We start from the raw sequence: 15,806 nt of genomic DNA, 5'->3' as shown, positions 1-15,806 counted from the left end.
TCCTCCCGCCTTCCTTCAGAACACAAACGGCAGCCACCGCGCGCTCGTTCCGCACCTGGCTTGGACGCTCTGGAGAGCTCTCTGCGTCGGCCCATGTCCACGAGGCCCCTCTCCCTTCACTGGCTGCAGAGGGACCCCTCTATGACTATATCCTAACTGATTTTAGCCCTAATTCTTAGCTGCCCCCTCCTCGGGCCTGTGGCCGACACCGGGTGTCATCCTAATCCCTCTCACCCTGTAAACAAAGGCTCTTTTACCCCCCCCCTTGCTTGGGGAAGGTGACCTGGCACCCAGCCCTGGGGGCAAATCCTGAATGGCTGATGCCACCTGCCTGGGCCTGGGGTAGGTCTGCAGTCTACTTCTGCCCAGCGAGACGTCGGATGTGCGAGTGTGGGCTGTCTGCTGGGTAACGTCCAGGGACGACTTCTTTACTAGGAAACAAAGGCCCCTTGCAGGAAGCATCACTTTTTCTTCTGCTGGACACGGACTGTCTGGCTGAAGTTACTTTGAGACTGTGAGGGGAGCCAGTCTGTAGGCCAATGGGAGGCAGAACAGAGAAAGGGCAAGAATCTGGGTCCGTGAGTCAATACATCACCCAATCATGGCCACTCCCTAGCTCGGGCCTTCGTGTTCTGAAAGATAAATGACGTTCTCCAACTGAGCTGAGAATGCCCATTATTTCCAGCCAAAGGCACTGCCACGACCGCCCCCCTCCTCAACCTCTATGCGCCTCAGGAGGGAACGGTGCCCCGAACACAGCGGGGCAACACAGAACACTCCCCTGACTGCGCTGTGCATCTCATTCCGGCCCCCCGAGGCGGGAGCCCCTGCTCACACACCCTGGGACCACGAGCTGTGTCAGGTGCCAGGTACAGGGTGCAGCTCTTACCCCGCCTGCTGAGCAACAGAGTGGACACACCCTCCTTCTGAAACACCATCAGGGCCGGATGTCCCTCCCGGGCCTCGGCTCCAAAAACGAGGGGGCACCGTGCGGCGGATGAGAACGTGGGCCGTGCTGCTCACCTGACCCAGGTTCCAATCCCAGCTCCAAATGACAGTGATTTTTTTTTTGTCTTTTCTAGGGTTGCAACCGTGGCATAAGGAGGTTCCCAGGCTAGGGGTCTAATCGGAGCTGTAGCCACCAGCCTAGGCCAGAGCCACAGCAACACCAGATCTGAGCCACGTCTGTGACCTACACCACAGCTCACGGCAACACCAGATCTTAACCCAATGAACAAGGCCAGGGATCAAAACTGCATCCTCATGGTTCCTAGTCAGATTCATTAACCACTGCGCCACAACGGAAACTCCAAAATGACAGTGATCTTTGCTTGAGCCCTTTCACCTCAGGGAGCCTCAGCCCTCCTCTGAGAACCAAGGCGATGACAGCACCCTCCTCGCGAGATCACACGCAACCAAGTGCTCAGCACAGGCCTGGGCAGCGGGGACGTGCACCCCGAGCTGCAGATAAGCAGGGACGTGGTGCATCCAGGGGCCAAAAGCCTGGGCTCCGGGCTCAGCCAGCACTGGGGTGCGTCATCCTGCTCTGCCCGCCCACCACCCTCACCCAGAGAGGCTGGGCATTGACTTGTGTTCTGTCTTGGAGAGCAGTCAAGGTTTTGTTGGAGTAAAAAGTTGGTGGCTTACATAAAACACTGAAAAACCACAGGCTGGATGGAGACATTGCAGAGTGGCGTGGGTGCGTGGGATGTGCTGGTCGGTTCACCCCTGGCGAGGCTGATGGGGGTCCAGGGTGGGCAACAGGCACAGAGGGAGCTGTGCCCTGGCCTTGAGGACGAAGAGCAGGGGCAGAGCAGGTGGTAGTAGTGATGGTGGTGACCGTGCCGAGCCCGTGAACACAGCCAGGCCCTGTCTCAGCATCTCACAGGCATCCCTTTATTTGGTTGCCGCAGCAACCCTGTGAGGCAGGAACTACCATCATCCTCGTGTTCTAAGTGGGGAATCTGAGGCCCAGAGAGATTAAATAACTTGCCCCAAATAATGTAGCTGGTAGGAGACAGAGCCGGGATGTACAGTCAGGCAGTCTGGCTCAAGAGACACTACATTTAACCACCAACCCATCCTCTCCATGACAACAGGAGTAACGACAAACACATAAACCATGAGAACAGAACCCAGCAGCAGCCGATCCATTCGGACCAGCTATGTCTCAGGCCCTCTGCTAAGCACGTCATTAAACGCATGGTGTGAATCCATCCTCGCAAGCCTCAGACCACAGAGCTTATCTTCATCCCCAGTTTACAGATGAAGAAATTGAGCCTCAGAGAAACTAAAGAACCCGAGGGAGACCACACTGTCGGTTAGTGGTGCAGCTGTGACCTGGACACAGGTCGTTCGAGGCCAGAGCCCGGAAAATTACACTGCTCACCTGGATACACCCAAGTGGGCCCCTGGGAAGCCTTCACTGCGGCACTAATCTCGCCTTTTTGCCCTGGTGTCCGGCACGGGCTTGAGAGGTGAATTAGTCCCTGCACGTGGCTGGAATTATCAGGCTCAGGGTAGGAGCCATAAGTGACCACCTTCTGCCCTGTGCTCTGGGAGCAAAAACAGCAGGTCTTCAGAATGTGGAAGCAGAGAAGAGACAGGGTAAAAACCCATGGGCTCAAAATCGATGCGGAATCCGACCACCACTGGCCGTCTCCACCGACCTCAGTGCACCTGGATCACCACCATGGCCTCCACCCGCCCTCACCCCAAACACAGCCAGGGGAGCTGTCAACAGCTGAGCGCCATCGGCCCTCTTCCGCTCAGGACAGTGGCTCCACCTCTCTCGGGGTGCGGCCTCCCCTGCTGGAGGCCCCACACCATCTGGTCTGAGCCCTCTCTGCCTCCAGCTCCTCCCACTCCGCAGCTCGCTCACTCTGCTCCGGCCACGTGGAAGCTGTTCCTCAAACACACAAGAAACGTTTCCACCTCTGGCCTTTGTGCTCCTCCCTGCCCCCTCCCCAAGATCTCTGCAGGCTTTCCTCCTTCCCAGGAGATGGCAAGGGCTCCTCTTCCCGGCCTGTGACGCTCCAAGTAGGTCTCTGTCTCTCTGTCATGTGGCCCCAGCTTCAGAGCCAACACAGGCAGGGGGGGCCCTGGTGGACCCCAAGCCCCTCCCGTTACCTCTCAGGGCTATGCCCCCAGGACGGGGTCCCGGAGCCTAAGAGCACAGCCTGCGGGGGCAAGGCCACATGTTCCCTGCCTGCCTGGAACGGCGGCGGGGTCAGCACCCTGTGCAGGCGAGAGCCTCTCAAGGCCCCTGAACAGCTCTGACAAATTGCTCTGGAAGCCCAGGAAGCTCTGGAGCGCGTGCTGCCTCCAGAAAGGGCGGGGGGCCAGGTGGCTGCCCGCCTGGGATCACTCAGCCCACTGTGGTGCCCACGGCAGGCGCTGGCGCCTGGCTCTGTGCCTGGAAGCCAGGCTCCCATGACGAACGTCTGGGGGGAGGGTATGTGAAGTCTCTGGAATCATCCATGGGCACAAGCTGCTACAGGCTGCTGTGGCGGCTTCCATGGCGAGGGCTGGAGTACACGGAGGGAGTGGGTGGGGGGATCCCCCTTTGGGCATGGCAGGGCCCATCCCTTTCCTGGGTGATTCTCGAATTTTGCTGGCAAACTCAATCCCTCTACCCTGGAACAGCCCGCTGTCTTCCCAAGTAGCCCAGAGTGATCTTAAAACCTAAGCCAGATTATGTGCTCCCGTGGCTCCCACATTCCTCAGAATCAAATCCCGGCATCTGACCGCCATGGCCAGTACCCCTGCCAGAGCTGGGGCCCTCTCCCCTCGCCCAGCAGACTCCTGCCGCTCTGCCCTTTGCCTCATCCGATCCATCCCCTGTGCCCACTGGAGCATTTCTAGAAAGCTGGGAGTTTACCCGGCCACGGCATTTGCTCTTTCTCCTGCCTAGATCACTCTCACGCGTCCTGAAAAATATTACCTCCTCCGAGAGGTCTTCCAGGACCTCTGCCCAGTTTGGTTTTCTCCCCAGACCTTATCGCCATCATATTTTTGTTTTTTAATTTTTTTTTTTTTTTAATGTCTGCACCCACAGCATATAGAGGTTCCAGGCTAGGGGTCAAATTGGAGCTGTAGCTGCTGGCCTACACCACAGCCACAGCAACACCACATCCTTAAGCCACTGAGCAAGGCAAGGGATCGAACCTTTGTCCTCATGGACTAGTCAGATTCGTTAATTGTTGAGCCATGATATTAATATTATGCAGTTATTCAGTTGTCTGTCTGTCTGCCTTGCTCTCTCCTGGAGAATATCAGCTCCACAAGGGAGAGACTTGACCTCATTCCGTGCTGTAGCACCGTGTCTGCAATGGTCCCTGGCACCCGGTGGGTGCTTCAGTGTCGGGGAGCACAAGAATAACACTGCTCTCAGGCTCGCCCAGCCCCGCTCTCCTCTCTCAAGAATCTCAATGATCCCCATCCGCAGCAGCCGGCCGGACTCACACACAGCTCCCAGCTTGCCGGCACTGTCCTGGACCTGTGTCCCCTGCCCTCCTTACATCCCCAGGGGTGCCACCTGCTGACGCATCCACAGTTGCTGGCTTCCAGTCTGGGCCCTCTTCCTTCTCACTCACATCTTGGCCTCAGACCCAGGCCTGAGACTTCGCCAGTCTCGCCTCCAGCACCGTCTTTCAAAACATACATCTGGCCTGCATTATCCTTTCTGCTGAAACCTTTCTTTGCTGCCCACAGCACTTAGGATCAAATCCAAACTCCATAATGTGGCTGACAGGGCCTTGTGTGGTCTGGTCCCCACCAACCCCCAACCTCCCATCAGCTGCCCCCCACCAGTTTCTAAACTTGAGCCAAGGGGCCTGCGTTCAGTGACCTGACGGCACCTTCCCTCCTCCCCACCTCAGGGCCTTTGCACATGCCACTCCTTGTAGGGACACCTTCTCTACGTGCCATCTTTCCTTTTTCTCTTTCTTAAAAGATTTTTTTTTTTTTTTGGTTGTATCCTCAGCACGCAGACATTCCCAGGCTAGGGATCGAACTCCCACCACAGCTGTAACCAGAGCCATGGCAGGGACAACTCCGGATCCTTAACCCATTGGTCCATGAGGGAACTCCTAAAATAACTTAAAAATAGCTCACTTATAGCAAAGTATGTGAAACATACAGGTACAATTTAACAAAGAGTTACAAACATCCACACAATTGCATCAAGACTATATCACCAGCCCCCATGAAACCACTTCATCTGCTCCTGGCTCCTTATCCCTCTCATCCCTGGGAGACATGACCCCTCGTCAGGGAAATGATCCCTGACTCTGGCTAGACCGGACCCCCCTCCAGCCCTGCACCCCATTCACTCTCAGATCCCAGGGGTTCTTCCCCTGCCGGCTCTCCCCTAGCATAATCCATGCATTACTTTTGTAATTCTTTACTTGCTGTCTCCCCTTGTACCCCATCAGTGCCAGGACTGCCAGGGCCCAGTCCGCAGCAGAGGGCTAGGCACACAGGAGGCACTTGTTGCATGAGTGAACACAACGCACTGTGCTACCAATGGCCTGGGCAGACCCAGGGCAGTTAGGGAGCACGGGTGCCTGCCCTTGAGCACCGAGGCTGGGCAGCAGGTCCAGGGAACGGACCATGACAGCAGATGCACAAGGGTGCCTGGAGCCAGGGCTGGCGAGGCCAGCAGCAGGCGGAGGCATGCGTGCCTCAGTCTTGCATGCGCAGGCGCTCCGCAGCCATCTGGGGACTTGTGCCTACTGAGGTAGGAGGATTGCAGGAGGACTGGCAGGGTGGGGGGACCCCATCCTCTCGTCTGGGACACTCTGCCCTCCTGGTTCCCAGTAGCATAGCCTCTTTTCTCCAGGAAAGCCCCCCGTCACTGGATCAGGCCCCTCCTTCGGGCTCCCACATCCCTAGGGCTTCCCCCACCCTGGCTCTGACTACTGTGGGCTGTAACTGTGTGGGGACAGGTCTGTCTCCCCCACTGACTCTGAGCCCTGAGACGGGGGACCTGGGCTGTCTCAGTCACCAGTGTCTCCAGCAGTGCCTGTAAGATGTGGCCTGGGAGATACTGAGGCGGGAGACACATGGGCTCCAGGATAGACCCTGACAACTAGGCTCTAGTTGACACTTTTTTTCTTTTTTTCAGGGCTGCACCTGCAGCATGAGGAGGTTCCCAGGCTAAGGGTCGAATCAGACCTATGGCTGCTGGCTTACGCCACAGCCATGCGGGATCCAGGCCGAGGCTACGACCTACACCACTGCTCACAGCAACGCCAGATCCTTAACGCACTAAGCGAGGCCAGGGATGGAACCCACACCCTCACAGATACTAGTAGGATTCGTTTCCACTGTGCCACAATGGGAACTCCTAATTTACATTTCTTGAGGCAGGAGAGAGATGAGCCACGGGACAAACATTTACAGAAGTATCCGTCTATCCTTCAAGACAGAAATAATAACAGGCACAAGGCAAATACCTGGTACTTGTCTGCTGTGTACTTGCGAAAAAATGGTAATGACAGGATCAGAAGAGGGGCTGAGCCCCGCTTGGGCAGAAGAACAAAGAGGTCACATACCCCCCATCCTCAGAGTCAGGGAGCCCTCAACTACACACGCACAGAGAGCCCTCTGGGTCAGAAGGGGAGGGGGTGCCAGGCTGTAAGTCTAGACAACCTTCCCGCCGTGCTTTGCTTTAGAATCCATCGTGGCCAAAAGATGCGCACACAGATAGGGGAGGGCCCTGGATCTGGTCAGGTGTGAAGGATAAAACAAGACAATTGGCCAAAGGAAGACAAAGACCTGGAAAGACTGTCCTATATAAGTCACCTCTCTGGCACCCTCCTCACTGGGGGGGCGCCCACACCCTCCCTCCTTTGGGTGTGTATTACTGCTTTACTTCTGCCTTATATAAACAGGCAAATTCTCTACACGCTCTCCCACATGTTGTACTGTTTCTTTTCTTTTTTTCTTTTTAGGGCCGTACCCCTAGCATATGGAAGTTTCCAGGCTAGGGGCTGAATGGGAGCTGCAGCAGCCATGGCAACGTGGGATCCGAGCCACATCTGCAACCTACACCACAGCTCGCAGTAATGTCAGATCCTTAACCCAATGAGTGAGGCCAGGGATTGAACTCGAGTCCTCTCGGATGCTAGTAGGGTTTGTTACTGCTGAGCCACATGGGAACTCCTGCTGTATGTTTCTAACAATAAACTTTATACCTTTTTTTTTTTTTTTTGTCTTTTTGCCTTTTTTTCTAGGGCTGCTCCCTCGGCCTATGGAGGTTCAAGTTCCCAGGCTAGGGGGCGAATCGGAGCCATAGCCACTGGCCTACGCCAGAGCCACCGCAACAAGGGATCCGAGCTGCATCTGCAACCTACACCACAGCTCAAGGCAACGCCGGATCCTTAACCACTGAGTAAGGCCAGGGATCGAACCTGCAACCTCACGGTTCCTAGTCGGATTTGCCAACCACTGAGCCACAACGGGAACTCTGTACCTGTTTTTACAGCCTTTGCCTCCTGGAAACATTCTTGCTTTCAACAGTGGCAAGAATCAGAGCAATTCCATTTCTAGTTTCTAGCTAGTCTAGTGACTAGGATTCCTGGTTTTCATCCAGGCTGCCCAGGTCCAATTCCTGAGCAGAGAATTAAGATCTTGCTTCAAGCCATCACTCACTGCTATCTCTCTGAAATCGAGACATTCTGACTTTACTTTATTAGATGCAAATTCTCATCTCCCCCCCGCCCCCGCCACCTTTTCTGCCGTCCCAAGGCCTATGGAGTTCCTGGGCCAGGGATAAACCTAAATCCTACACTTCCAAGATGCCGGCAGTCCCACTGTGCCACAGCGGGAACTCCAGGCCTCATCTTTTATTTTTAATTTTTTTTTGCTTTTTAGGGCCGCACATGCGGCACATGGAGTTTCCCAGGCTAGAGGTCGAATTGGAGCTGTAGCCACTGGCCTGCACCACAGCCATAGCAACTCAGGATCCTGGCCGTGTCGGCAACCTATACCACAGCTCATGGCAATGCCGGATCCTTAACCCACTGAGCAAGTCCAGAAATTGAACCTGTGTCCTTATGGATGCTAGTTAGATTTGTTAACCACTGAGCCACGACGGGAACACCAGGCCTCAGTTTTTAATAACATCCTCTGGTGACTCTAATAGAGCCAGGCTTGAAGTTCACTGCCAGGCAGTTCTAAGGCAGCTCTACAAACACCAGCTCATTTAACCCCCACCACATCCCTGTGAGGTAGGTTTGAGATTTAGTCTCCATATCCTAGATGAGGAAACTCACGCCCAGAGAGGTTCAGACGTTTGCCCAAGGCCACACAGACCAGACAAGGCAGGGAAGGGCTTGAACCCTGGTGGGGTGACTCTGGAGTCCACAGTCTCATCTACCACAAATACGTTCCTTTGAATCAACTGAATTAATTTTCCTTAGCTTGTCCAAGGCAGTATCTGTAAAATCAGGGGATGGGTTGATAACAGCCTTCCTAATACCCGTTTAAAATAAAACATCTTCCTCCCCGCACCACCCAAATCACCTCGAGCACCCCATTTTGGGAAATGCTGTTCCACACTAAAGCCTGGTTGCCTAGGAGAAAACTTCAGGAAGCAGCTTTAATGAGTAGATAAGAATGATTTGCAATTAGCATCAATTGTCTGTATGCAAATTAAGGCTCCCAACCGCAGGGCCCTCTTTTGTAGCGGGCTCCTCTCCCATTTTACTCCCTTCATTTCTAGGCAAATCCTTCTCTCAGACAAGGGTAATTTTATACCCACCCCCCTGCCTCAGCCACAGCCTACTCCCCAGCACTGCTGCCTTTATAGCACAGAATCCAAACCCCTACAGCTACTCAGTTATACTAACCCCACGTCTGTCCAGCACGGGGGCTACCACAGCTGAGACCTGGGACCCCCACGGCGCCTAGGACTCTCTTTGGCACAGAGTCCCTCTTGGTGGGTGAACTTTGACATCTGTCTCCCTCTATTGATGGGGGTGGGGGTGAGGGCTGGGGACCTCACGTGAATTTGCTCATTACTTCTCCTTAGCTCCCAGCAAAGTCCTTGGGACATAATCAATCCCCAAGAAATATCTGTGAGTGAAAAGAACAGACAAATAAATGAATGAAAGAGCTGTTCAAAAGGGTCCATGAGTTCAAATGATTAGGAACTATCTGCCCAGGAGTTGCCTTGTGGCACAGCAGGTTGAGGATCTGGAGTTGTGACTGCAGCAGCCTGGACTGCTACTGTGGTGGGGATTAATGCGTGGACCAGGAATTTTTTTTCTTTTTTTTTAGGGCTGCACCTGCATATGGAAGTTCCCAGGCTAGGGGTAGGATCAGAGCTTCAGCTGCCAGCCACAGTCACAGCAATGCAGGATCTGAGCCACATCTGCATCCTGCTCAGGGCAACATCGGACCCCCCCCACCAAGAGAGGCCAGGGATTGAACCCGATTCCTCATGGATACTAGTCGAATTTGTTTCCACTGAGCCACAATGGGAACTCCCTGGACCAGGAATTTTTGCATGCTGTAGGTGTGGCCAAAAAACCCCCACCCCTCCCAAAACAAATAAAAACAGAAAAAAAAAACAACCCTTCACAAACTATCTGTCTAGGGAAGCAAGCTGAGACAAGACAGACCTGACTGGGACGCTCTGTCTCCACACTCACCTCCTCCTGGCTCCTTGACTCAAGGAGGGCCGGCGCCATGGCGAGGGAAGCACCGACACACAGGTGCTCTAAACACGCTGGTTCCAAAATCTGTCAGCCCCTCCGTCTCAGACTCTAGTTATACTTTAATCTCTAGCCTCTAGAGTAGTCAATTCCAGGACCCTTAGGCTTCTGCATATTTTCCTTTCCAATCAATTCTTGTCTCTTGAGAACATTTTTTTTTTTTTTCTTTTTAGGGCCGTACTCATGGCTTGTGGAAGTTCCGAGGATAGGGATCCAATCAGAGCTACAGCTACTGGCCTACACCACAGCCACAGCAGCCCCAGATCCAAGCCGCGTCTGCGACCCACACCTCAGCTCATGGCAATGCTAGATCCTTAACCCACTGAGTAAGGCCAGGGATCGAACCTGCAACCTCATGGTTCCTAGTTGGATTCATTTCCGCTGTGCCACGACAGGAACTCCTCTTGTCTCTTGAATGTTGGCTTTGCAGCTGCGAGCAGCTGAACTGGGGTTCAGTAACAAGAGTACCACTGCGCATCATGAGGTCGTGTAAGGAGGTAGTGCGCAACATTCAAACATCCTCAGCGGACGAGGCTGGGTCAAAGTGCTTTGCACACCGTCAGGCTAAAAACTGTAAGGGGAATTTTTGCTTCACCTTTTTAAAAACAGATATTCTGCACAAAGACCCAGGTCCACAGTGGCTTGTGGTCACGGAGGTCTGAGGCCACTGCCTGGGTGCACCTGTCCTGCGTGGAGAGAGGCCACAGGTTTGGGGACTGGCTAAGGTGTCAGGAAGCCAAAGGAGGGGAAGACCCCTAATGGGGGTCCTGGACCCAGGCTGGCCCCTGCTCAGTGGTCAGGGAAGGGCAGGGAGGCGGTGACCTCAGGGGTCCCCACCGGGGACTGCAGCAAAGTAATCCTGGCCTGGGGCTGAAGACCCCTGAGGGGCTCCCTCAACCAGGCTGAGTCCTGTGATGGCAGAACTTTTCCGGGAAGCGGTGCATGGCTTTCATTAGATTCAGTGTAAGTGGTCCAGACCCCAGGTTGCTGACTAGTCAGTGCCTGTTCATTCTCAGTTATTCCTCTGTCTGCCTCTCTACCTGTGGTTCTCAAAGTGTGGTCCCCGGACCACCAAGAGCAGCATCTACACGGAACTTTGCAAAGGTGCATACTCTCTGGCCCTACCCTGTCCTACACAGCCCTCCAGGGGGCTGTCTGGGGGCTATGTTGCCCTTTGGAAGGCTAAACTGTGACCCCCCTAGACTTCCTGGTAGCTGAGATGGCCATGAGACCCGCCTGCTGACAGGGGTTCTGGGAAAGATCTGCCTCTCCAGTCAGGAGACGCTGCAGCCTTGCCTCTGTTCTCTGTCCCATGCCTCCCAGGGGCACCACAGCCATCTGGAGACCAGGAGATCGCGGCCGGTATAAGAAGGATGATGGAGCAGGAAGACACAGGGCCTAGGCCTGGAGGCCCTCCCTGGTGGCTCCCCATCAGGGGACAGTGAAACCCGTTCATTTCAGCCACCATGGGTCAGGTTTCCTATCACCTCCAGCCAATGGCCCTCCTAAAAGAAACAGTCTGAGACTCCCAGAAAGCATAAAAACTACTGGTCTCAGCATAGAGGAAAGGAGAGACTGAGGGTCAGAGTAAACCAGAGACAGACAGGATAGATAGCCGAGGATTTTTCTCCCTCTAGCAGGATCCCTGAAGGTCCATGGATGGGGAGCAGGGGCGGGGGTGTCCACGAGCCTCCCAACTCTGAAGCAAACCATGTGTAAGCGCCCGTCTGGAGAAGGGAAGCCCACTGCAGACTTGGTTTGTGGAAGGGGGTCAGGACCCCCTAAAGGACCCAGACTGGACGCAGTGCCTTACCTGGGCTGCCTCGGTGGGTCGCGGCTGCCCCCAGCCAGGCCTGTAGGGGTGCTGGAGCCTGAGGAGTACAGCTTCGGTCTGTAGCCCTTGTTCTGGCCAGGGACCCCAGGGGCAGGCGAGACCTCTCGTCGCCGGTCTGCGTGGTAGGGCCGTCCAGCAGCCTCGCGCCCGCCCCCACAAAGACCTATACTTCCTGGGGGCTTGTGCGGCTTGGCCGGCCGAGGCGTCTTGGCCAAGGACATGCAGCTGGGGCTGGAGGTGTAGAGGGTGGTGTCAATGCCGCTGTCGCTGGAGCCGCCCTTGGAGAGAGGGTCTTGCTCTGGCTCCAGGGGGTCCAGCGGGTCGAACCAGCGATCGTCACTGTGGCTGCTGGACGCGTTGCTGGAGAGGGTATTGCTGCTGGAATGACTGGAGTACTGAGGCTCGCCCTGGAAGGTGGGAGAGCGTGTCATCCCCAGGCTCCAGCGTGAACGGCCGACCTCCCCTCCCTGGGTCCTCCCTGCATGCAAGTGTGAACCCTGGAGCCGGACAGGTCACGAGGGGAGAGCCCACATGAACGGGGTCATAAAACTCCTCTACAGTTTGCACGCTTATCCTGTGAGTGCTTGTGTACTCCTCACGAATGGGGTGATGAAATCCATATACTTGCTCACATCCCTATCAAAGCGACCACAGAGAGCTCCCTGCACACACGAGGGGAGGGGAAGGCTGCCAATGAACCAGGAAGTGGATCCTCACCGGACTCGCAATCTGTTGGCACCTTGATCTTAGACTTCCCCAGCCTCCACAACTGTCAGATAGAAATTTCTGTTGCTTATAAGCTACCTGGTCTGTGATCTTTTGTTACGGCAGCCCGAGCTGGTGAAGACACCTGCCAGGACCCATGGCCTGAGGAGACTCCAGGAGGTGAGGGATTTGCCCAGGGTGATGTGGCTGGTGGGGGCTGGAGCCAGGACGCGGGCCTAGCGGTGTCTAAATCCGGACCAGCCGCTCTGCTGGAGTGGAGGGTGGCAGAGGTGGAGGGTGTGCTCATGCGGAGTGCCCAGAGTCGTTCCCCCCCTCCGCCCGGCTCCCACCCGCGTGAAGCAGCCAGCTCCCACGGCGCCAGCTCCTGGGCTTGACAGGCGGGGCCCCAACTCACTTTGGAATGCCTGTTGGGGGAATCTTTGCCTGCTGCGTCCTGCCTGGAGGTGTGCTTGCTCCCGCTGCTTCCGACCATGGCTGAGAGCCGGGCCTGGGCGGGCACATGCCACAAAGGCTCTGCAGGAAGACAGAGGACAGTCCACCAGTGGTCAGAGGTTATGCAGGCGCTGGCCGGAGTCCACCCAAAGGATCTGGTCCTGCATGTGGTCTGATGGTCCCACCCCCCTGCCGGCTTGTCTGCTGAGCTCACACAGGGTCGTGACCCCATCGACTCCCGTCTTGGAGAAAACAACCCTCGGTGACAGAATATTTACGGAGCACTTATCACATGCCGTAATTCTGGTGCTTCTACGTGGGTTCCCTTAGCAAAGCCGTGTAACAGTCCTCTGTGCCACAGGAGGCTGAGCCCTTTTTCATCCTTACTGGCCATTCAGAGTCTCTATTTTGTAAATGACTTGTTCACATCCTTTACCCATGTTTGCTATGGGACTGTCTTTTATCTTTTTGGTGAATAGGGTTCTTGACATAAGCGAGGGCACATTCCCTTGCGGGTTAAATGTGTATAACTCTTTCTGTTAAATGAAAATGCAGTCACCAAAGCACTGCCGGACAGCTGGATTTCTCACTTTACAAATACCCTTACACTTGCCTTTTGCTCTTTATCGTCATAACACATCTTCACACACCTGAACATGAGATTCTCTGACTTTTAACAGCTGTACAGTGTCCACTATGTGCACGGACGTCAAGTAATTAACCAGTTTCCTACTGATGAACATTCAGGTTATTTTCAGGGTTTCTTAACATTGTGGCGGCCTTCCCTCTACACCCAACTTTGAGCAAGTGCGGAATTGTGTCTGGGACAGAATTCTACAATTGCTGGCTCAAAGGTGAAAGAGGTTTAAAATCATGATGGCTGGTATGAGTGTAAATTAAGTCTAAACTCCCAAGCTAGTCCGTATGCCTGAACTGAGCACTGGATTTTAAAAAGACACGCAAATCCCAATGCAGGGCTAGTTAATATTATTTATTAAACTTAAACTAACAGGTAGTCTAACCCCAGAGCCTATACTTTTGATTAACGCTGCATTTTTTTTTTTTTTTTTTTTTTTAGGGCTGCACCTGAGCCACATGGAAGTTCCCAGGCTTGGGGTCAAATCAGAGCTACAGCTGCCAGCCTACACCACAGCCACAGCAATGTGATATCCAAGCTGGGCCTGCGACCTACACCACAGCTCATGGCAATACTGGATCCTTAACCCACGGAGTGGGGTGAGGGATCAAACTCGCATCCTCATGGATACTAATTGGGTTCATTACTGCTGTGCCACAGCGGGAACTCCAATGCTGCATTTTAAATGCTCATGAGAACGGTTATTATCATGAAGCTCGTGCTCTGTGTCAGCACTGCTCTAAGTGCTTAGCATGCATTACCCTGTTACATCCTCCCTGTGTTACTGTGAGGCAGATATTAGCACCGGATTAATGTGTGAAGGAGAAAAGACAGAGAGGTTAAGCAATTGCTCTAAGGTCACACAGTCAGGAAAAGCTTCATGTCTGTGCTCTCAACCCCCGCACCCTTCTCTGAGCTTCCCTGACGACGACTCAGGCAACGCGGGAGAGTGAGTGCGCTCGAAGCAGGGGTCACCGTTCTCGTGATGATGGGCTAGGTCCTGTGCCGGAGCTGGGTGTGATCTCGCTGGATCCCCAGACCATCCTGGAAGGAGAGGCACTCAGGGGTCCACCACTGAAGACGGACCGGAAGCTGGGAGAGATGAGGTCACCGCCAAGGTCACACAGCTGACTCAGGACTTCTCACCAGGCCCATTGGACGCGCACAACCATACAGACTGCTGCCCTCGGTGCAGCCCCAGGACGCTCTGGCCCCACGTTCCTGCTGGGGAAGGGGCCTGGAGGGCCAGGCAGAGCCCTCAAGGCCACGGCAGAGAGCAGCTGGCTGGCCACAGTTGAAGGTGCCACTGCCTGTGTGGCTTTCATCTGGGAACCATGACGAGAGTGGGGGCAGGCTGTCCACCTACTCTACCTCTGGAGACGCTTTTCCTCTTTGGAGCATCCCACACACCCAGGAGGCGTTGGTCCTTGTGAGGTGGCCAGACCACGCCTGGAGACCACACTTCTGCAGTGAGCCAAGCCCAGGGCAGTCACATCCAGCCTTCACTACCACCTACGACCCCAAAGGCTCCCACACTTCTGTCCCTGGCCTGGACCTCCCCCCATGACTTGAGACTTGTATAAATGGCTGCCTGACGACACCTCCACCGGGTGTCTACTGGAACCTCCCACTGAACACGGCCAGAGTCAACTCCTTCTCTTCCCCAAACTGCATCGCTCAGAGTCTCTCCTGCTCAGACCATACAGCTTCATTCTTTCAGCTGCTCAGGTCAAAAACTGACTACTGGAGTTCCCTTGCGGCCCAGCCAGTTAAGGATCTGGCATTGGCACTGCAGTGGCAATGTGGTGTGGGTCCAAGCCCTAGCTGGGAACTTCCACATGCTGTGGGTGTGGCCAAAAACAAAACAGGCATTACCGTCGTTGACTCAGCGGTTAACAAACCTGACCAGCATCCACGAGGACACGGGTTTGATCCCTAGCCTCGCTCAGTGGTTAAGCATCTGGCACTGCTGTAAGCTGTGGTGCAGGTCACAGGCATGGCTAGGTTCTGGCGTTGCTGTGGCTGTGCTGTAGGCCGGCAGTTGTAGCTCCACCTGGACTCCTAGCCTGGGAACCTCCATATGTCGTGGGTGCAACCCTAAAAAGACAAAAAAAAAACAACCCTAAAACACCCCCCCACAAGCCTTGGTTATTATCCTTGAACATGAGGAAATTCTAACTGTATCTTGCAACAACCACATTTAGAAACTCCCATCTCTCCCCCTCCACAGGCCACACCCTGCAGGAATCTGCAGACGGAGGGCTGCTCTGCACACCCGAGTCAGATTTCCTCTCTCCTCATCTCTGCAGTTCTGAGCGAAGGATAGAGTCCCTGCCGCGCTGTCCATGTCACCTCCCTGGCCTCATCTCCCACCACGTCTCCAACGGCTGACCCCCTCCTACATCGGGTCTTTGACCAGCTCCCTTTCCCTGGAATGTTCTCCTCCCAGTTGGCT

General features: G+C 54.8%; 2 protein-coding genes across 10 annotated transcripts in view; both read right to left on the bottom strand.

Annotated features, from left to right (window-relative positions):
• Positions 1-15,806, bottom strand: part of NFKBIB (NFKB inhibitor beta) — a 1,076,695-nt gene that overhangs the window by 604,837 nt on the left and 456,052 nt on the right. The window lies entirely within an intron of this gene.
• SIPA1L3 (signal induced proliferation associated 1 like 3) overlaps positions 1-15,806 on the bottom strand; it is a 231,434-nt gene that overhangs the window by 32,633 nt on the left and 182,995 nt on the right. For all 9 annotated transcript variants that reach the window (XM_084960460.1, XM_084960459.1, XM_084960464.1 and 6 more), the window contains 2 exons: positions 12,677-12,795; positions 11,536-11,963 (listed from right to left, as the gene is read on the bottom strand). In XM_084960460.1, coding sequence (XP_084816586.1) covers positions 11,536-11,963; positions 12,677-12,795 — 547 coding nt within the window. The remainder of the gene's footprint in view (positions 1-11,535; positions 11,964-12,676; positions 12,796-15,806) is intronic.

Source organism: Sus scrofa, chromosome 6 (genome assembly GCF_054392235.1).
Source record: "Sus scrofa isolate SSC_HxYL_T2T_F1_AM1 chromosome 6, Sscrofa_HxYL_maternal_Yorkshire_Landrace_v2.0, whole genome shotgun sequence".
Taxonomy (NCBI): domain Eukaryota; kingdom Metazoa; phylum Chordata; class Mammalia; order Artiodactyla; family Suidae; genus Sus; species Sus scrofa.
Note: the sequence above shows the minus strand (reverse complement) of the source record. Positions and strands in the feature narration are given on the sequence as shown.